The following is a 23,018-nucleotide window of genomic DNA, read 5'->3' as shown; positions in this document are numbered from 1 at the left end:
GTCTGTCTATTGCTCTTTCACTGCCAAGCCACTGAACCGAATTGGACGAAATTTGCTATGGATCAAACTTGAACTCCTTATGCTATATAAGCTACATTTTTTGCCTAACACATAACAAGCTTCGCGCGGCAAATAGTTATTGAATAAAATATAATTGTTCATAGAAAATGTTTACGCTTATTAATCCTATTTTCAATCAGCTGTAAAATTGACTTTACAATATTTTTGTTCAAAAAGTTTTCGTTAAGGGCAGTGGATCCGATTTTTACAAAAACTTTACCTGTTTTTCACTTCGTGATCAGCTTTGATTGGTCGAGTGAGCAACGGGAAAACGAAGTTTCTTACAAGCTTGATCGCTTTCTGTCTATAGATAATTTTGAAGAGGCACTAAGATTGGATACAACCCCAGATGAATAGGGAGATACGAGATTATTACGTTTGCGTTGGGAATAATAATTTTATCGCTAGGAAAATCTTTCGTAACTCTGTTAAATTATGCATTTGCCTATCAGAATTCTCCATTAAACGAACAATTGGTTACTGGCTGATTTTACTAAAGCACCCATTAGTGACAAAATAATCTGTATTCATGTAATTATCAAAAAGGGTTCTCTTTTAATTATATCCTGTCGATTATTAAAATACATTGCATAGAAATCAGTTCATTGAAAAAACTTAAAAAAATAAATAAATACTAAAATATAGAACATAAATCGTCAAACTCTTAAAGGCTATCATGTATTTACCGAGAGTTCGAAGGCGGCCATTATCGTTGACTTTATTTTCTTGGCGATGCCTATATAAAATGATAATTATTACTTTTTGGATAATCATAATGAAATACTGCTAACATTCTTGCCACCATTCGACGCGGTCTAGATTTTTACAGTATTTTTTTTTAGTTCATATTCGCGTTATTTATTATATGAGTAGTTACTAACATTAATTAAATTTTATTTATTTGTGCAAGCCCGCTTAGTACTCGAAATATATTTCACAGTCATTTTTCTGTATAGTTAATAGTTAATATTATTGTGATCTGGTATGTATGGTGTGTAAGCCAGTATACAGTGTACATAACATATTTGTTCCCAAGGTTAGTTGCGCATTGACGTTGTAAAGGGTGATTTATGTCGATGACAATGGCTATGAGCGATGGTGACAACTTCTCATCAGTGACCCTTTTGCCAATTTTTGGGTTACAAAATTTCCGAATCAATAGCACAAAAAAGTCTTAGTACGATTTGATAACTTTAGTTATAATATATATATATATAATATATATATATATATATATATATATATATTATAAAAATATGTTTATTACTGTAAATAGTAAATTGACATTATAAAAAGAAATAAAAAAAACCCGCTAAGTTTCTTTCGCCGGTTCTTCTCAGTTCTGAGGTATAATATTACGAACCGGTGGTAGATTTTCGACAATCAATAAGAAAGTGTAAACACTTCTATTTTGAATTAAGGTTTTTGACTTTGACTTGGACTATACTTAATCGAACTTTGGGATCCTTTTTTTGAAATCATAAACATATATTCTGTATATTACTATTTGTAGACGGCTTTGGAATACGTATGGATGCCTAATAAAAGCTTAAATAAATTAATAGTTATTAATGTTAAATTGTCTCATTTTTATTGCAAACAGTGATTGCTTTAATTTCTTCTGGCTTATAATAGATTCATAAAGTTGCGAAGAATCTGCATCACACTTAATAAACGCTTTTCAAATATTCTCCTTTTAAATAAGACTATTCGCTTAGCACTTTGTGAAATTTCTAAATGCAATTTAAAACTTTTATAAAGGTAACTCGGTTGCGGTGTGAATATTTTATTCGTGTAAGCTAACTTATTCACCAGTAAAAGCCTTTTCATACTGATGGATGAAATTATCCCGCGCCAATAAACAGCGCGTGTAAACAACACAAAAATGTTTTCCTGTCATATAAAAAGCAATTTCACGGTTCCGTTCGAAATAAAGAAGTTCCGTTTACATATTAACGTGGCGTACGCATGTGGTATATTACAAAATATTTAATATTATGCAGGGATATACGAAAAATGAACATTTTTATTAGATAAATTATTTTATGTAGGTGATGAATATAAGAGCCGGGATAGCCCAGTGGTTAGAACGCGTGCATCTTAACCGATGATTGCGAGTTCAAACCCAGGCAAGCACCACTATATATATGTACTTAATTTGTGTTTATAATTCATTTCGTGCTCGGCGGTGAAGGAAAACATCGTGAGGAAACCTGCATGTGTCTAATTTCTTGGTAATTCTGCCACATGTGCATTCCACCAACCCGCATTGGAACAGCGTGGTGGAATATGTTCCAAACCCTCTCTTTAAGGGAAGAGGAGGCCTTATCACAGCAGTGAGAAATGTACAGGCTGTTACTTATTTACTTGATGAATATAAATATGTTGACTTATATTTATACTACTAGATAAGCTGTTCAAAATGAAAGTTGTCTCACAGTGGCGAAAAGTGGAAAGAAAGCGGGAGGGGTTAGTTCGGTCATTATGCCGAGACAAGCGCGCAGATGTGTCACAATAGTTTAAATCTTTTTCGGTTTGTCTCGGAGTATTAAAGTGAAATTATGTAATTCGATAATCGTCATAACTGTAATGGTATTAAGAAGGTTAGACAATTATTAAAACAACATAAAGTCAACCTTACAGATATGGTTAGAAAGTAAGAGAAAACTTATGCCTTCAGAAAATTTGACTCTTCTTTGAAAATAGTTTTTCCAATATCAAAATATTCGACATTTTCGTCGTTTATAGCAGTAAATAAAAAGTTAATGTTAATGTAATCTATTTTGGCCTGTCAATTGTACTGCCCCCTCTTTGATAAATCTAGTAAAGACTAAGCGAAATTACTTATTAGGTTGTCTGTCATGCATCTAATTTACAACAATTTTTTATCTCAAGAAAGTACGCAAAAAAATAATAACGAGCAATAAATTATTATTAAATCATGTAAATGTTGGCTGCTCATACATTTTAATGTTTTTTGGAGCTGCTAACCATAAAAATGTCCGAATTTATTAAGAATAAAAATAAATCACTGCTTTCAACAATCTTGGTTGTTACCATTCGAATAAATGAGTTATGGTCAATTGACCAAACTCTATCCATTAAATTTGAGTACCGGACAGCGCTTCTAGTAGCAATAGCAAGTCAGTCTTACCTACATGTTTTTATATATTCTACCGTAAAACTCAAGTATTTAGTCAGCAACACTCGTTATTGTTATATTCCAGTTGGAATAGTAGGTATGTAAGTCTGTGTAATTTCAAAAATAAGGGACATCATATCTCAATTATTAAGGAACATTAGTGATGAAAGGGATGCACAAGCACATCATATCATTAAAATACATATCAAATGATAATTATAACCTATATAAACTCATAGATATTATCACTATCAGAAATATTATTCCTCATAGAACTAAAGCTAAATCATTTTTTTAATTCTTTTAATACATAATTGCTTATAAAAAAGTGTATACTTTTAGCTATAACTACGAAAACTTTGAGAACATAAGTAAAATTGAATCCACGTAGAGAAAAGACACAAAGTGCGACAACAACTAGAAATAAATCAATTATGGAAAAATGAATTCGTATTGACAATATCGACTGGCTAAAACAAACTTACAACGTTGCCTTTTCTTTAGGATAGGTCTCACCTAGTGTGAAGTATTTTAAGTGTTCAAAATTCTACCAATTTTTATATATGATTTTATTGATTATATTCCGATTGTCTAATATCGTATTATTCTCTCAATTTTTAACTTGATCATATAGCCATCATACTACTTCAAGAAATCGCTTGCTTTATTAATAATGGACAGCGAAAATTGGAACAGATGATGTATAATATAACATACATATGGCTCAAGATTCTAACCTCGATTCTCAAGTACTGTAGCTCTTTAAGAAACTCACTAGACTAAAAACCATAGTAACGTGAACTAAAATAATAATATCTAACTATACTGATATGCACATCAAATGATAATAATAATCTAGTCTGACATCAAATAAATCACTTTATAATGTAAACACTTGAAGTATAAAAATGTACGATGTTGAACCTTTTAGTTACCGCCTAAAGCAGAGCTTTGTGTGCATCAAGCGGTTATTGCTGCCTGTCGAGGCCAGACTCTGAAATATCCTTAGTAACTTTATAGAATATTTATACACGTATATAAGATTTCGAGGGAAATAATTATAATACATTTACCTACCACAGGATGTCTTTGTTCATCGGCTACAGAGTCCCGTCGTATACATGTCCTATTTATATAGAAGGTCCTCGCAATCCTTATTGATACATTCCAACAAGGAAGTGCTTAACTTAATATTAATATATTATAAACACAGGACGGAACAGGCAATTTGAATGTATTTATAACTTGGTCTCCCTTATTTAAAAGGGAAGAATATAAACAATACTTTAAACTTCGAATTATATTGTTTATAGTTTATTAGGAAATTTCTGAATTATCTACGACACTATTAAAGTGTCTATTATCTATCACATGTAATACAGAGATACATCATAATATCCTCTAATATTTGATTAAATAGAATAACAGTCTTATAAGACTTATTTTAAATTATCGACGATCAAATTTATATCAAAAACCCTCGTTCAATATCTACTTAAACGTTTAAACCGGTTGAAAGACTTTGTTATTTATCACTTCATTTCCAAATACCTTGAAATCAAATGTCTGTTACACGAGCCCAGTTTCAATTACAATTCCCGCTTTAGATATAGACAAGTAGCTACGCGGGATGAGCACTGTTTTAATCCTGGGGCTTAAAATTAATTCCCTTTGACGTACTTTGTTGTTCACTCCACTTCTGAGCCTTTAATAAAAACCCGATTAAATGTGATACTACTCGTAATGAAAAGCGAAACAATTTGGCAACATAAAAACAATACGAAAAACTTCCTAATTTCATTTTATACTTTTTTTTATCCGTATAATATTATCTTTCCTTGTTAAGTACCAATTATAAGAAAAAGATAAGTTTAATCGTAGCTCTGACTTAAGAATATTGATATTCTTAAAATTTCGCGTTGATTATAATATGTTATTTTTTTGAGATTATTCAAGATGGGTAAAATAATAAGTATAAATATATATATTTATGTATCCTTTATTCATTAGTAAATCACAACAGACCATCGAACGATCAACGTTGGCAATTATGACATACACGATAATTGACTCTATATCTACAGAAAATAAAGTTGCAGTGTATGTATATAAACTTTGACAGTGATATTATTACATTATTTCAGATTCTTACACTTCTTCTAAAATAAACAATAAGTTACATCGTTTTATAATTGCATGTAGTAAAGAGTTGTAAAAGGACAACAATATGTATAGTATCTTCAAAGACTGGTTTCAAATGAATTAAAAAATACATCAAAAATTCGAACGTCAAAATAGCGCATACTTATTAACAAACTTTCCTCAATCAAAATCGTGTTATCGAAATGTTTCACTGCAATAATTTTACAATTATATTCATCAAATACCACTATTAAAGTAAAGTTACTGTGAATAAAAAACGACAATATGAATCACTTCTTATTTTTTTTTTAATAATACTATTTATTGTTATTATTTTAAAGACATATATTATATTCTATACTTTGACAGAGAATTTGCAAATATTAAACCATTAGAAAAAAGTCGGACCTATACAATAATTTTTAAACATAGAAGGAATTAGACGAATATGTGTTATTTGGAAATTTTGCTCCCATAGTTATTCAAGTTTAAAGTAAACAATATATAGACATTAAAATATTAAAAGACCCGCATGGAAGTTTTTAAACAAAAAATAACTTATATCACTGTCAATTTTTACCATATCGCATGTGGATAAAATATTGTCAATGCTAATAAATATGTGTTTACAATTACGGAGGCAACTTTATTTTCTTCAGCTGGTAAGTAAGAACTAGGAGCGGCGGGCGCTGCCGCTTGAGACTTTGTCTCTTCGAAATTTCCGCTGCCCTCGACCTCATCCTCATCATCATCAGGTGGAACGGTGGCCTCATGCTTCAAGGCTTCAGCCCGCGGAGGGACGTCTTCAGCAACACCAATTGATGTTAAACCTACCGTCGTTGATTGAGCGGAAAAAAACGTCGTCTTTTTTTCCTCCGCGTCTCTAACAATGGTTATCGTTTCATACAATTCCATTTTAGTCACGTTCGCAAAAAAAGAGGATTTTAGAAACGTTTCGGTGAGCTCGGTGCTAGTGTTGGCAGGGATTTGCGTTGAAAAATTGAGTAGCTCATTTCGAAACTGAGAGGAGTACGGCGCGTTGCAGAGGTGATCGTTGCATATACAGGTCATCTCTAGTGCCAATTTCGAATTATAAATTAATGAACAAGGTGACTCGCTTGCAGTTGCGCAGGTAAGTGTAGATGTAAAGTCTGGAACAACATAATTCGTGTTTATTACATATGTACAAACATAACTAAGATATAAATTATACACAAAATAAATATGTAAACAATTATTTTGTGGAATAAAACAGTACTGTATTGATTTTATTGTATGACGACATATTAAATAGAATTAATTTTCCGACACCATTTGTTTTATTAATGTTGAAAGAGGTGACTTATATTATGATGCTATCAGAATCATTATAATATTATCACAACCAGACATAATTTTACCAAATAGTTCTATAGACTTTAAGCTTTATAATTTATTATTAAATCGAGCATTTCTCTTAGTTTATACTCGTACAATCTGGCAAAATTTATTGGAAGCAATTCAGCTTTTATTGGAAAAATTTTACGCCATTTTTCTGTTAACCTCGTAGTCGAACGTGTTTAAAATATTTATTATAATGTATTTTAATTAATTCAACCAATTAAAGTACAAAAACGTTTAAACAGTAAAATTTATATTATAACCATATAATTACAATAACGAGTTTAAATAATACAATAGTTTGTTTTGAATTTATTTTTGGACTGGTGATAAAGGTTAGCGCTCATTTACGTTCCACCTCTATTCGTATTTCACGAAAAGGATTCTGGTGGGGTGACTGTATTAAGATTAATTATTGAATTAGTTTCATTAACACAGCTATTTAAATTACAGTCACATAATGTCAAAGTCTACTGCAAATGTGAATCATTAATATACTATGTAACACTTCTTCTTTTGCAAAATATATTAAATGTTTTAAAATTCAAACTTTAGTTCTTTACTTACTACAAATGGTAAAAATGTTTTTAGAGAAAAAATATATAATATCTACTGATACATTTAAAAACAGCTATAAGTCCTAAAAAGAAAAACATGAATTAAACATACTGGGTGCACTCGCCACGGTGGCGCATAATGGCTGCCCAGCTGGACACACGACAGGCGAACTGTCGAGCTCACAGCGTGCTTTGTGAGCACAGTGGTGGCATCTACGAGGCGATAAATCTGGAAATAAAAGTATAACTTTAGAATTAAAACAAAAACTACTTTTAGGTATTATCAACTTTTTGTCTAGCTTATCCGAATCCGACGAAACGACGTAAGTCCGAACATCGTCTGCTCTACCAGCTTGTGGGAATTAAAAACTTAAATCAATAAAGTATCCAAACATTGAATTAAAAAAAACTTTTGGTTTGCATGTTATAAGATTATTTTATATACTTTTATAACGCTAACACTTTATGTTTTTTTATTAACTTTACTTAAAGAGGTTTTTTATTTATATATTATAAGTATCGCTTATCTTTTATCTTCCTGATATAGTTTATAATTCAGCATCATATACCTTAGACGTACCGCAACTCAGTGATAAATTATATCAATGCATCATAGCTATGAGCGCATAAGTGTGAAATAAATGTATAAGAAGAACTATGAAACCATAAGAATTTTAAATTAAACTTGTACATAATTATAATTTATTCGAAATCTTTCTTGTAGGACTTATAATACGGCAAGTAGTTAGTATTTAATGTTATTGATGTGCCAAAGCATATTACTTATTGATTACAAGAATGATAAATGAAGTTAGATAATGCTAAGTATTTCGCCTTTGTAATGAAGTTCGTTGTTTGGCAGGGTACGTACTGAGTGCAGATATCTTCATACCGCAAAGTCATAACTCAGTGGCACAGCTTTACTAGAGCCACTCAACACAACAACGAACTTTGTGTTTGCGCAAACCACTCCCAACTTCCTGTCCCCGGCTTTAAACACGTCTCTAGTAATTTATGAATTTTCTATATATATTTTTATAAGACATCCCTCTCGCTTTGTCTATTAGTTCAATATAATGTTATTTTCAAATTAAGATTTCGTAATTGAATGTTAATACAATTTATTTGTCTGTTATTATGTAACAAATGTATGGGCACATAAAGATATCATTTGTAATCTGATTTTGAAATTAAATTTTATCAAAGCGTTCTCTAGTCTAGCGTCTCTAACGAGTTGTTTATAAAATTCAATACATCCATCCATAAAAAAATCAAACATGAAATATAATATTATTAATATAATATTATCTTAATAGTATATATCCCTCCAGCTATTTTAACTTTGTATACCAGTAAACTACTTTTATTAATGAAATAAATTTTACTCTATCGCTGTATAAATAAATGTAATCCTGGCTTTTGTTACTACTTTATTTTTTATACCTACAATAATTTAAATTGTTGAAAATGTTGACGCGTCTATTTCGGTAAACAATAAAAGGGCTTTTTGGCGCAGACACAACCCCTTCAACAATGCCATTATAAGTACAATCATGCTTAATGCGTCGATCGCTTAACATGAGTGGGTAGGACAGCGTCCTCAATAGGGACATAAAATGTATTTTATCGAAAAAAACATTAATAGATTAGACTTTATAAGATAATAAAGACGGCATCAAAAAACAATATTTGTTTAGTATTGTTTTTTTATGTGGATTAAATAAGTAATAAAAGCATATACCTTTTTTTTTGAATAATCGTACCTTTTTGACCTTGACGTAGGTGATTTTTTTATTGTTTTCGTTTTACTTCTGAATACATAGAATCTTTAAAATCTAAATTTTAGGATTCAGTTTACGAACTCTTAATTTGTAAATGTTTATTGGTTTTGCTTAAGGTATTATTTTTTATATTAATGAGTACACTGTATATGTGCACACATCTATGTAATTTCGTTATGAAGGTAAAAGTTGCAGATCAAATTGGTGTGTTTGTTAGAGCTTACTTATATAAAATATTATATTTGTACAAATGAATTTTATTAAACGGAACTACTTTTCTATACTTCATATATTTAAGTTTCATTTAAAATTCATTAAATCAAAAAATTATCTTTTAAAAAGTTTTTTTCAATACTTTTCACTTCATTGTTAATAAATTTGTAAAAAATGCTGCTATTATTAAAAGAATGAGAATTTTTAAATATTTTGAGATTTCAATATTTAAATCGTTTCGCTACTTTTATGATATAAGTAAGGTCAAGCAAGCAATTTTTGTGTGTATTCAATATTCATTTACCATTTCTTTAACATATCCATGATATTTTAAATTACTCTTTTTTCAATTACAAATCAAACCAAATATCGTTGTGTAGTTTAAAAAATAAAAATATTTAAAAATGAACTTCAGTTTTACCTCTCTGCTGTAAAGCACCGGTTCGCACGTCTGCCACAAAAATTGCGAAAATGCTTAAAATCCACAACAACGAAAACATTTTTATTGCACTTGTTTTAGTTCCACTCTTGTTCCTCGGTCGTCTTTTTTTTAATACACTTAAAAGTTTCTATAGGGAGAGGCGCCGGCTAAAACGTGAATAATTTTCGCATCAACGCGCATTATTTTGCAAAATCGCTAAAGTGCTAACATTTACTTAATCACTTCTTTGTTCAGAAAATTAAACCATTTTGCAGCTTAATTTGTTTTAATCAGCTTGGCTTTAGGCGCCCTTTGGGCTTGCCCCTTAATATAATAAAATATTAATTGCTCTTTGTCTAACCAACTGTTAAATTTTTTAAATCATTTTATCTTTGTAAATATTGTATGATATGAAATGAGTAGTAATAACATAAACTTTTTGAATATTTTTTTTGTACTATTATTGAGACGAACCTTAAACACGGCTAATTCTAAATAATGAAATTTATAATTAAATGATAAAATGATTATGAAAATAACATTAAATTTCTTCAATTTTTCAATTCAATCTCTCGTCGCCGACGTTAGCTGTAATAATAATTCTCTCTCAGCCGCAATAAAATCAATACTAATTAGGGTGATATCGAACAAAAATATAAAAAGATAGGTTTAAAGTGTTTCTAAAGATATATTTAACTAAATTTCTATAATTAAATTAAAAATTAGCTAACAAATATTATGTCGCTGAGAATAAAAATATACCAGAAGAAAATTAATTTATCACAATGATAAAACCACTAACATACGTTTCTTTTAATCGGTTAGTTTTGCACGAACCCGTAAAACGCGTATTAAAAACGCTACGACGTAGCTAAACGCGTAGCGCTTTCAGCTACGTCACGTAGGCGACTGCCGTAGCGACCGAGATGCTGTGAACCCCAGTGGCTGTACTTATTCTCTCAAAAACATCTCACCATTCGACACAATCTCCTTGTTTAATGCACATTGCTGTGTACATACTGAAAATTTAATAACTCCGTTGACAAAAGCAGACATGTTGTTGGATTCAGTGGTGGCGTAACCATTCGTTAATGTAACTTAGTTTATCAATATCATGTTAATGGCAACAAGCTGTCACTCAGTGGATTGCGTGGCAATTGAGTGGATGATTGTCTCTTATTTTGTAAGATACTTTTACTATTCATTACAATATTTACCATTTTCATTCTTTGTAATTAAAGTGAAGATTTTATGTATATATTCATTACAAACTATTTCATAGTAATTATATTACCTTAATATTACGATCAATCAAAGCTAATAATTTATTATTAATCATATACTTAGTACCATGGCATTCCAAAAATGAAATACTATAAGCTTATGAAATTAAAAGATTACATAACAGCAGCATTAAAACAAATTATCTGTAAAAGATGACACCTGCCCACTGAATTTTAATTGTAGGAGCAGTCACAAATCCGCATTGCGGGAGACTAAACATAATGATTAACAAATAAGTGTAATATATTCTGGGCCGCGATAAATAAATCTTCCGAAAAAGTATCGGAGTTTTGGTATGAGGGTGGAGACAAACGACGGGGAGGATACATTAATTGGCAATTTCCGTATCCAAATCTCCCATATTATTCATCGGAAATATTAGATAATAACGCTCACTTACGAGCTTGTCGACAATGACTTGCTTGAATTATATTTACCTACTTCTTAAAGTAAATTTTAAAATGATACCGAATATTATATGAAACTAATGTATTTATTTTGTAATAACAACTGTACTAAATTTTTCAAGTACTTTTTTCTAGTCTAATGATTTTATCGAATGCTTAATTTAATGGACTCTTAATTTATAATTAACTAGTTGCTGCCTGTGGTTCCGCTCGAGTTTTAGGAGTTGGTTGACACGTGCTAGGCAAAAAAACCTTTCTTTGAGTTCAAGTTTGCTTCAATTAGTAATTCAGTTCAGTGGTTTGGTAGTGAAAGAGCGACGGACAGAGTTTCATCCACATTTATAATATAAGCATAGAAATATACATAGAAAGAAAACGTCTATATCTATACAAAGGAATATTTTTGTGATAAATTAAACTAAAAATATATTTGCTCATATAGGCATTTTTATCCGTGTAACTAGTAAGTACACGGTTTCATAGTTTATATTACAAATAAAGCACAAAACAAGCAGTTATTTTTATAAAGTCTATCGTTATTTTGCTCTCCTTAATTGTACGTTGAAAAGAACGCCATTTTTGTGTAGATAACAGCTGAACCACATATCTACACATTAATACGTAATATATTCCAGGAAATGAAAGAGACCGTGTAAACTAATATTCACACGAACATCTATTTTTTGAACATGAGATATGCACATACATACTTTTTTTACATACATTCTTATTACAATCGTTATGAATCTATTTATTAAACATTTAGTTTATTCTCGGCGCTTGAATTAAAAAGAATAAAAAACATGTGGTTACTTTGTTATAAAAAAGGTTTGCAATCTAAATATATGAAACCAATTAAAAGTTTGGTCCAGGAAACTTGTTACGTGGAACAATAATTATGCTTGTCGTTCACACTCCGCGCGAACTGTGACACCACGAGAATACCAACCTACAACACTTGTTACAAGTTCGAAATTGTTAATGTATTTCGTTGTAATATCGCTGTAGATATAGATATATGTCGTTACTTCAATATGAAATAATAAGAACAAAACGAATACATTCACAAATATATATTATATTGATTGAATTTGTAATAGAATTGCTTAATTTTTTTTTTAAACGGGTTTAAGCTTATGCTCCGTTTTCTGATAAAAATGAAGAGTAAGTGAACGGCTATTTGTGTGTAATGTAAAATTTTGTAAGGATTAAAAAATGCTATTTGATAAAATGAATAATTATGATATTTCTACTTTTATAATATATACTTAATATTAGTTCAGTAATTTTGAAAGTAATTAGTAAAAAGAAAACAAGTAGCAAACCTCACTTGACTTGACTTAGGTCGATTGCACGAGTAATTCAGAGAAAATAGAACGGAGAAAGGGCGGTGACTTTAAAACGTAATGGAGTCGTAATCAGGGCGAAAGCAGTTTAATCAGGCGACAGTCGGCGCGGGTAGCTAATGCAATTACAAGATACGACTTAGGAGACACCGATCTTAGGTTACTTCACTTTTACTTAACATATAAGTATGTCATACTTTTTCGATACCTGAACTTCACTTCTTCGATAACTGAACCAAGATTGCCCAGTTAGTTAGTTCACGGGGATCTTAACCGAAATTTGCGGGTTCTAATCTGGACCCCCAAGTTTTCGTGACTCTGAAGAAAATAAGAAAACCTAATTTATCAAAAAATCTGACATAGCATATAATTCCCCATTATAGCAGTGTGGTGACATAAACCTACCTTTATTATTACTAATAATTAGAGTCAATTGTGGTCATCTCAAGTACTGTGTAATTAATTTCATGTAATCTGTAATTATAACTAGACATTTGTATGGAATACACATGAAACTGATCCTTACTTTACGCAAGTCGCAATAGTCTCAGTCGAATTTTTATTATCATGCTATCTTATTAAATCTACAATACGCACATTAAAAATACACAGTAAGACCTACTTCACAACTTTTTAAAAGTATGAAAATAAAACTGTCATTCAAAACATGCCTTGGCAAGGCATATCCCAGCCAGCCAACCTCATTATTTTAAACCATATAAAGCTATCCAACGCTGTTATCATAATATAAAGTTTTCTTTGATATATTATGTATTATAATAAATCTGTAAAATACCATCACGTAATTCACTAACAAAAAGGTTCTTTTTGTGTATCATTTTTCATATAACATGCTAAAAATATCAAAGCAAATTTTAACAAAACTCGGTCGTTTTTTTTACCCTCAAAATGAGCGACGATACGTCAATCTACGTCATCAACATTTGTTATCGAAGAAGCAATCATCAGTGGCGGAATATAAATGGGACCACTTTACGCTAATATTGATGTATCTTTGGTTAACATATTTTACGTATACTTTCTAATAAAATATTTTTCATATAATTTCTAAATATATCGCCCTCTCCCTGCAGAATAAAATGAGTAACTGAAGTGTGAATTTTGTAGAAAAAAATTCTAACATTAAATAAAAATAGATATATAATTCATGTTTTTTTACAGTTCCAATAACATTTTGACATTAACCATACATGGTTTAGATACTAATATCACGCAACGCGTAATTTCATTATATTTATATATAAAATTCTGGTGTGCGTGTGTTCGTAATTTATCTCCTTTTGTTTTTCATTTAACATTTGTTTACACCTATCGGGCCATAATAACTATCAGTTTTAGTTAGGTGCGGTGCCTAGTCCTAATGCCAAGTATAAGATATAATACATCGATTAGGTACAAAATAACGAAAAGGAACAGTTTTTTCGTTAATTAAAAAATACGAATGTTGTGTTACAAAATAAAATACATATTAATTTAAACATATTACATGACATTATTTGATATATTATTAAGAAGAAAGCCTTTTATTTTTTTATAATTGAAGAATTATTAAGGGCGGCCCTGAGGTCGTCGTTAAAATTCTTACTTTTCTCGAATGTAATGAATTTTCTTTAGTATAATAAGCTGTTTTTCTTTTAAATTGCAACTTTACTGAGTAAAGTCATTGCAGCCTAACTTATGCGATTCTTGCTGTCGACATTCAACAATTAAGTTATCTTATTTGGTTCGTACAGAAATCCTTTTGAATCCTAGTATCAGTACCAATTATTTAATTTATTTATAAGCCAGGCAGGTGTGCGCAAAATATTAATTCAGCTATTACAAACGCTTCCAACACAAATCAGATCACACCGCCTGAATATTAACATGTAGAGAATCAGGGTTCTCCGAGCAGGGATTACGCTTATATCACAATCGAAATGGACTGTGGATCTATTAATGCCATTGTATAAAACACGAATGATTATTATTTTATTTTATCGTTAAAATTCATAATTAAATATGAGACAACATCACATACATTACTCTGATCCCAATGTAAGTAGCTGGAGCACTTGTGTTATGGAAATCAGAAGTAACGACGGTACCACAAAGACCCAGACCCAAGACAACATAGAAAACTAATGGTAATCTACATCGACTCGGCCAGGAATCGAACCCGGGACCTCAGCGTGGCGTACCCATGAAAACCGGCGTACACACCACTCGACCATGGAGGTCATCAAATTGTAGAACTCGTTAGTTATTCCAGAAAAATTCTAAACTAAAAAGGGATAATTGTATGGAAAAAGTAAATTTCTTTGCGAGAAACAACAGATTAAAATGTAAAGCAATCAAAGTTAAAGTCTATCTTTATTTTAATTACAGATTAAAGATAGATTAGGTTATAGATTGCAAGAGCCCTCTTCTGCAATAAAAATGTATTAATATCGGCTGTATTACACCAAAATAGAATGTCATAAGACATAAATCTAAACTATTCTTAAATAAGTAATAGTTAAGTAATTAATAATAAAAATTAAAAAATATAGGTATAAATGTGTATAAAAATAAATAATAAAGAACAAAGAAGTAACAACAACAAACAAAAATTACAAATCGCACTTGTTTTCTTAAAAAGTTCAGCGCCTACGTTTTGTGGTCGTTTATAGAAATCTCTTTATCCAATAGAAAGCATTTCTTTTTTATGACGCCATAAAAGAGTTATTGCTTAGACGATAACAGGCTATTTATAACACTTGCGTCGCTCTCGCTGAAGCTTCACAGCTACGAGCTAACACATTTTATGCTTCCACGTAAATAATGATGCTACTTATCTGGCCAACTGAGTCACAGATTTTAGCATTTGAATAACCAAACATTTATCAATATGATTAGCTTATATACCTAATATATTTTACTCTTATCAAATACACTGGTAAGCTTTAGATATTAATTTATGTAAAAAAATACTGATGTAAAACTAAAGATTTTGTTTTCATATTAATTTACAAAAACTTTTTAATTATAAACGCTTTTTAACGATGTACTTTAATTTCTAAATTTAGTAAATAAATTCATAAAATTATTATCACAACTGAGTCTTAAAAGACACTAAAATGAATATTAGCCCATGATCCTGCTAAACGCTAAACAAGTTTATTCAAAATGAAAATATGCTTTATTCAAGTAGGCTTTTTCAAACAGTTGTTTTACAGAATTATATTTTACAACGCCAAACAGCTATCTAAGCTTGACCTAGTATCGATTTCGCATTCCCGATTGATACCGTTTTAAGTGATTGGGTAGTCCAGTTTTGTCGGTACAAAATTTGGTTGACGTCAGAATATATTATTTACAAGCAGTTCCGACCTCTATTGTAAGCAGTATGTATAACATTCAATTTCCTGATAATAAACAGGGTTAAATATTCATCATCAAACATATGTCGGTGCGTGAAATCAAAGCCGTCTCAAGGTCTGCTTGGGTCCTTGGGCACTCATGAATTTCGGGCCCTTGGTATTTACTAATCTGTGCAAATAATTTGCGTATAGTCAGGCCTTAAGCATAGACTCGACACCCCCGTGCAAAAAGTACATCGTAACATGGTTTTTGCCCAAATCGAGATTTTGGTTCTATAATAAATTATAATATAACAAATACGTGAAAACCATATTTTCATATGTTCTAATATAAGTACGGTGTTTAAAAATGAAAAAGTCTTATTATACTCTCTAACATACAATCTGTGTCGTGTTCCAAAATTAATGACAAACTGTATTTGGTGGCTAAATTTTGAATACATAATGTAACGCTACGTTTAATACACTAACCGGAAATAAAATATCGCACTCGTTTTTATCGTATTTAAAGAGATCCAAATTACACTTACAATAATAAGTATCATAACATACATAATTTAGGCATAACATTATACATAAGAGGTGTGAATAAACAATTTTTTTATAATGGTCATAAATTAATATAAAGATATTGTGTTCAACTAGTGTTCTATCCTTTTCATGTAAATATATAATATGCATGTTTATATAAAATCATTTTGAATTAAAACAAAGTTAGTTTAATAATCTTCTGTTATGAAATACAACGAGACGAAATTTTGCGATGGTGGTGCTCTAATGTATCAAAGAGTCTCGCAAAATTTATTTTGCACACATAAATATTTGGCCTTGCCGCGCCACTGTTTTCATACTCCGTAAATAATTTGATAATCGCAAGACTCGTTTTTTTCACATTTCATAGCTTCGTTGTTTCGTCGAAAACAGTTTCAAGGCTCGATTATGCTAAAAATCATCATCTTCATACTAATTAACACGTTCACTGCGGTATGAGGTCTAATAAGCCTCGTATCATTTTGTGATAGGTTTCATACGAGGTCTTAAATGCCTCGTACCGCAGGAATGGAAAAATTTTAAAAATGATGCCTCAGCGAACGTGTTAATATAAGGCACTGACCACTTAACCTAATGTGCCCTTAAATATACCTCTCACTTACCGTCACGCCTCATTCCCTAATCCCTGTATAAATTGTTTGCACATCAAATCAAACTATTAGTATAGAAATAACTAAAACATACAATAGAATTAATCGAACTGACTATATTTCAAAAAAATACCTACATATTTAATTTGGATCCTTAATTTATTAAAACATTACACTTGTAAAACGTATACACAGCCCCACCAAAGAGTTACTGAATTTGTCCCTTGTACCTTGAACTTTGAGTATTCTGTTTTCTCACATTTGTTTTACTACATTTTACAGTACAGATAAAGTGTGTGTTAATTTTTAAATTTGTCACTTTTGCAAAAATATGCCACAATTTATTCAAATATACATTGCAGATATTTAAAAATTAGAAACTATTTCAACAACAACAACAACAATTTACTTGGTGGTAGGGCTTTGTGCAAGCCCGTCTGGGTAGGTACCACCCACTATCAGTTATTCTACCGCTAAATAACAATACTCAGTATTGTTGTGTTCCAGTTTGAAGGGTGAGTGAGCCAGTGTAATTACAGGCACAAGGGACATAGTATCTTAGTTTCCAAGGTTGGTGGTACATTGACAATGTAAGGAATAGTTAATATTACTTACGGCGTCATTGTCTATGGTGAAGGTGACCACTTACATGAGGTGGCCCATATGCTCGTCCTCCAACCTGTACCATAAAAAAAGAATAATTTTTAAAAATAAATGATTTTTGTAATAAATGGCCTTTATATTATTTACAAATTGTTTCCACATATTAATTTATTTACAAACTCATATTACTATTAAAAATATAATTAATTTGCTTTTTTATTTCTATGGTTCTAGCTATGGCTACTTAAAATTATTGTAACTATTTAATATGTAAAATGGATAAATAGACTTCAAAGATCTTAGTTACAGTACTTATTTTAAAGGATCTGTTCAACATCAAAATATACCACTTGAATAAAGGTGTATGTAGCAAGTCAGTAAAATTAAAATTATTATTTTCTTAATCACAAGCTTTAAATTTATTAATTGCCAAAATAGAAATGTATATATTTTTTTTTATAATTATGATCCTTTTGCACTTAATAGAATTAAGTGCTCTTTTATTTAAAAATAAGAATAAGGTTTGTCTTAAACAAAATCTTTGAGATTTTGAATTTCACTTGTAATAAGGATATTACACACATCCTCTAAAATTCTTATTAAAATATTGACAATATAAATAGAATAGTTTAGGTGGGTTTTATTTAAAAAAAACGATATTTTATGAAAATATGAAAGTATATATTCAGTAAACATTTTGAGGTGGAGGTCTACCAAAGAGCAACGTCCAAGAGACAGGTTGTTTCAGATGTGTGAACAAGTCCGTTTCTTCAGAAAATAAAGGGCACACAGTCATTAATATCTTAATCATGTCATAAGCATCTGGTATATTGTCACCTTCCGAACAATATTTATACAATACTAAACACGGTATGTTACTTTCTTGACATATTTTATACAGTAATGATGCAAATCCCCCACCAAATATTTTTAATTCACCAGTATCATCCTCATGTTTTACTATGTCCGCATTTCTTATCTTGTCTGCATATGAACTTCCTTCACTTATGACATATCTAAATGGCGAAGAAAGAATGTGCTTCTTTTCATGTGCATAACTACTAGATAAAATAATCACGTCTTTTATAAATTTCTCTTTAAATATTTCTATTACTTCTTCGAGAAATTTTTTGGCGTATTTAAAAATCAGCGGCGATTTTAGTTGTAGGACACATACTTTTTTGGACACCGACTTATAAATTTCGCAGGACGTTGAAAGACATCCAGATTTTAAATTGTATGGATCACTTCCTATTACAGGAATTTGTGCTGTACTGTATACCGATGCTATTTTCACCATACTTAATGAGGAAATAAGCAAGTCACATGAAAGTTGACCGACGTTCCCAACAGCAACACTTGGAACGATTAAGGTATATTCATTAAGAGGGTTCTCATCACAAAATTTCCATATAGTGCTCTTATCCATAGTTTAGTTTTTTTTATTTAACTTAATAGAAGTTTTTAAATTTGAGTGTAATGAATTCTAAAGAATCTAATAGAAACGGATGATATTTATATTATTGACTTTGACATAATATAAAATATTTGACACAATGACATTCAAGAACAAAGAACGTTTAAGAACTTCAAAAACTGTTTCATTGATAGAAGCAAGATACAATTTAAAAATATCGAGGTAGTCAAAATGGATAAAAAATAGAAGTAATTAAGTTAAGAATGTCAATATATTCAAAGAACATTATTATGCTGTCCTTTCCATCATCACTGTGGGTTTTTGTTGTCTTACTTTTACGTTTTATATCCAACTAAAATAAAAAGGCATTAGGGCCGATATTTTTGAAATGAAAAAAGAATATTTTTCTCAATTGCAAACAACGAATTGCAAAAGAAGAACACTAAAATATAGATAATATGATTTTTTAGATACGTAAGATCTGTACATTTTTTTTAATTCGAATAGCAAATAATAATTTTCCAGTATATGCGAAGGACACTGCTTGACTTCTGTTTAGGATCATTAAAAGGTAGTCAAAATGGATAAAAAATAGAAGTAATTAAGTTAAGAATGTCAATATATTCAAAGAACATTATTATGCTGTCCTTTCCATCATCACTGTGGGTTTTTGTTGTCTTACTTTTACGTTTTATATCCAACTAAAATAAAAAGGCATTAGGTTAGGTTAGGTTAGGTTAGTCAGGTTAGGTTGCAAACAACGAATTACAAAAGAAGAACACTAAAATATAGATAATATGATTTTTTAGATACGTAAGATCTGTACATTTTTTTTAATTCGAATAGCAAATAATAATTTTCCAGTATATGCGAAGGACACTGCTTGACTTCTGTTTAGGATCATTAAAAGGTAGTCAAAATGGATAAAAAATAGAAGTAATTAAGTTAAGAATGTCAATATATTCAAAGAACATTATTATGCTGTCCTTTCCATCATCACTGTGGGTTTTTGTTGTCTTACTTTTACGTTTTATATCCAACTAAAATAAAAAGGCATTAGGTTAGGTTAGTCAGGTTAGGTTGCAAACAACGAATTACAAAAGAAGAACACTAAAATATAGATAATATGATTTTTTAGATACGTAAGATCTGTACATTTTTTTTAATTCGAATAGCAAATAATAATTTTCCAGTATATGCGAAGGACACTGCTTGACTTCTGTTTAGGATCATTAAAAGTTAGCGGTCAAATAGTAAGTGCCTTTACATTTAAACATCACTATCGTAAGTTCTGACAAGTGTCAAAATGACAAGTTCTTTCGCTTAAATTATGCGGTACTGATAGCGCCTGTTCTTATAATTGAAAATTAATATTTCGATAGGTGTATTGTCCCGTACACAATAGAAAATATATCCATAAAATATTTATTTGATTATGAATGAAGCACAAGGTGTAGATCCACAGTTTGAAGATTTTATTCTGACAGAAACACAAAAACAACGATTCCAGGTAACAATGAATTGATATATCTTTGGTAGGTATTATTAAGAGACGAATAGGAAAACTTACATATTTTCCTCTTTAGATACTTTGGCTAATAATGTTATAAATTCTCCTCAATGTATACTCGGGTAATTCAAGCGCAATATTTTTGTGATTCTTTATCTGACCTTTGCTCTTTTTCTTGATTTTATTATTCAACAATCTGTCATTCCTTATTAAAGTTTATGTTATTGTATTGTTTTCAGGTTTTAGTACACGGAATCACGGATACGTGTTGGGATACGTGTATGGGTCGACCTTCAATTCGTTTGGATTCAAAAACTGAAGTATGCATTATGAACTGTGTTGAAAGGTTTATTGACTCCACGACCTTTATAACGAAGAGACTTATGAATACAACTAAATACCGTTCTGACGCACCACTTGAATTTCAGTAGTAGCTAAAGTAAAATAAAAATAAAAAATGTTTTCTATGATTAAGAACTTTTTGCAACGTCATAAGAGGAAATTTATAGTCACTGGTGCTGTGTTTGGCTCTTTATATTTGCTTATGGGCTATGCTCAAAAGAGACTTAGGGAATGGCAAGAAAAAGAAGCAAAAAAATTCTTTGAAATGACTCGTAAAAAGCAACACTTTGAAAGTACTGAAAGAACATGTAATCAAACCATACTTTCACTATCGAAAATAGTCTCTGAAAGTATTTTAAGTATACTTAACACTGAAGAGATTATACAAAAGTTGCAAGATAATCCTGATAATAAACTTGCTTTATGGGAACAAATGAAAGTAATGATCTTTACTAGGATTTGTGTCTTAATATATGCTTTGTCTATTTTAAATGTCACATTACGAGTACAGTTGAATATAATTGGTGGCTATCTGTACAGAGATTCTATGCATGAAGATGAACCTCTTATAGATAGCGAGCTACAAGCAAAATACTTGTCTCTCTGTCATCATTTTGTTGGCCCAGGAGTTGAAGATTTAGCCAGGCAAATAGAAAGAGCTGTTAAAAGGGTTGTAGAGCCGATTTCTTTAAAAAAGAAAATCACTTTACAGGAAGTTGAACAAGTGTTTTGGTCCATACAAACAATTTTGTGCACAGATACTAATGATGGTGACCCCATTAAAAAGATGGTTCATTATTTGGTGGACCATACTGAAATAAATGATGCTAGATTTGATACAATTGTTAAAGAAACAATGGACATTTTAGAGAGTGATGAAGTAATGTCAGTTGCTATGTCTACAGTTAGTAGAAGTTTTTCTTCTGTTGTGGATGAAGTTGCCAACTTATTCACTGTCAAATGGGTACCGACTAAGAAAAATCACTTAGAAGTAATCGAAGATCATGTTATTACAAATGGAGCCTTGAAATTAGGAGGCAATACAGATCCATTTATTGATGTGAACAAGCTCGATATGCACTTTGTAAAGCTTTTGCCAGTGGTTAATGAACTTATTACAAAAAATACTTGCAAAAGCAACACCAACATTCCAGACTTACTTACCCAACAGCTTACATTAAACGAAAAGTTAAAAGTTCTTGGTGCAAATGTATATGAAGTGTTTAGCAATATATAAAAACATATTGATAATGTGATTTTTTTAAGTGAAACAAAATGCCTGTTAATTTCGTTTGGTTAAATTGTAGCGTAAAATTTAATTTACAATTATAATTTTATTCATTGTTTTATAAATATGGAAGTGTTTGCACATGTTGTGGGATGGTATAAAAATAAATATTTCTTATTGTATGTATGTGTTACACAATTTGGGGTCAGTAATAAAAGTGTATGATTAATTCGTTAACTTATTTCAAAGAAACCTAATGATTATCAACAATCTAATGTTGTTAATGATACATAAATTAGAACATATCGAGAGCTTAATTCAATTTAAAATTATTATTTTTAAGTTGGTGCATACATAATCTGTAAAGATTTCGGTAACTATGGAACATACACATCTGAATATTCATATGTGTATGATGGTTCTGAATTTCGAATGATCATTTCATACAAATTTCTAGAATGTTCAAACTATTATACATGATATGTATGAATAACTGCCTCAAAGGATAACTAAATATAATGGATCTGCTTAATTAAAAAGAGTGCTTCTTAAAGTTGAATGTTGTTATATTTGGTAGTAAACATAACTGCTACTCTCAATGGTTTCGAGAAAACAAATTTCGTATTAAAAAACCTTTTCAATTACCCATTTCAGGGAAATTGAAGGGTACCCAGCCATGAA

General features: G+C 30.4%; 3 protein-coding genes across 5 annotated transcripts; 1 reads left to right on the top strand and 2 right to left on the bottom strand.

Moving 5' to 3' along the window:
* Window positions 1-5,183: 5,183 nt before the first annotated feature.
* LOC124539003 lies at window positions 5,184-10,888 on the bottom strand. Of its 3 annotated transcripts, none has more exons than XM_047116304.1 (4): window positions 10,499-10,888; window positions 9,697-9,863; window positions 7,394-7,510; window positions 5,184-6,495 (listed from the first exon to the last, which is right to left on the bottom strand). In XM_047116304.1, exons 2-4 carry the CDS (start codon window positions 9,773-9,775, stop codon window positions 5,921-5,923), a joined length of 771 nt encoding a protein of 256 aa, XP_046972260.1. In that variant the 5' UTR covers window positions 9,776-9,863; window positions 10,499-10,888; the 3' UTR covers window positions 5,184-5,920. The 3 variants fall into 3 exon arrangements, with proteins under 3 accessions (XP_046972260.1, XP_046972261.1, XP_046972259.1); XM_047116305.1 differs by having other exon boundaries at window positions 10,503-10,888; XM_047116303.1 differs by lacking the exon at window positions 10,499-10,888 and having other exon boundaries at window positions 9,697-10,079.
* Window positions 10,889-18,499: 7,611 nt separating this feature from the next.
* Window positions 18,500-19,391, bottom strand: LOC124538785 (proteasome assembly chaperone 2). The gene has a single exon (XM_047115980.1). The coding sequence runs from the start codon at window positions 19,267-19,269 to the stop codon at window positions 18,526-18,528; it is 744 nt and encodes a 247-aa protein (XP_046971936.1). The 5' UTR covers window positions 19,270-19,391; the 3' UTR covers window positions 18,500-18,525.
* Window positions 19,392-20,552: 1,161 nt separating this feature from the next.
* LOC124538854 (peroxisomal biogenesis factor 3) lies at window positions 20,553-22,566 on the top strand. The gene is made up of 2 exons (XM_047116085.1): window positions 20,553-20,767; window positions 21,007-22,566. The coding sequence occupies exon 2, from the start codon at window positions 21,225-21,227 to the stop codon at window positions 22,344-22,346; it is 1,122 nt and encodes a 373-aa protein (XP_046972041.1). The 5' UTR covers window positions 20,553-20,767; window positions 21,007-21,224; the 3' UTR covers window positions 22,347-22,566.
* Window positions 22,567-23,018: the final 452 nt, after the last annotated feature.

This window comes from Vanessa cardui, chromosome 21 (assembly GCF_905220365.1).
Source record: "Vanessa cardui chromosome 21, ilVanCard2.1, whole genome shotgun sequence".
NCBI lineage: Eukaryota > Metazoa > Arthropoda > Insecta > Lepidoptera > Nymphalidae > Vanessa > Vanessa cardui.
This window is presented reverse-complemented; position numbering and strand designations above follow the sequence as displayed.

Excerpts from the sequence above, each read along its gene's own strand:
- LOC124539003 (XM_047116304.1), bottom strand. The coding sequence starts at position 9,775 with ATGTTTTCGTTGTTGTGGATTTTAAGCATTTTCGCAATTTTTGTGGCA. Across the intron at positions 7,511-9,696 it reads CGGTGCTTTACAGCAGAGAG|ATTTATCGCCTCGTAGATGC; the intron begins GTAAAACTGAAG and ends TTTTATTTCCAG. Across the intron at positions 6,496-7,393 it reads CACCGTGGCGAGTGCACCCA|ACTTTACATCTACACTTACC; the intron begins GTATGTTTAATT and ends ATGTTGTTCCAG.
- LOC124538785 (XM_047115980.1), bottom strand. The coding sequence starts at position 19,269 with ATGGATAAGAGCACTATATGGAAATTTTGTGATGAGAACCCTCTTAAT.
- LOC124538854 (XM_047116085.1), top strand. The coding sequence starts at position 21,225 with ATGTTTTCTATGATTAAGAACTTTTTGCAACGTCATAAGAGGAAATTT.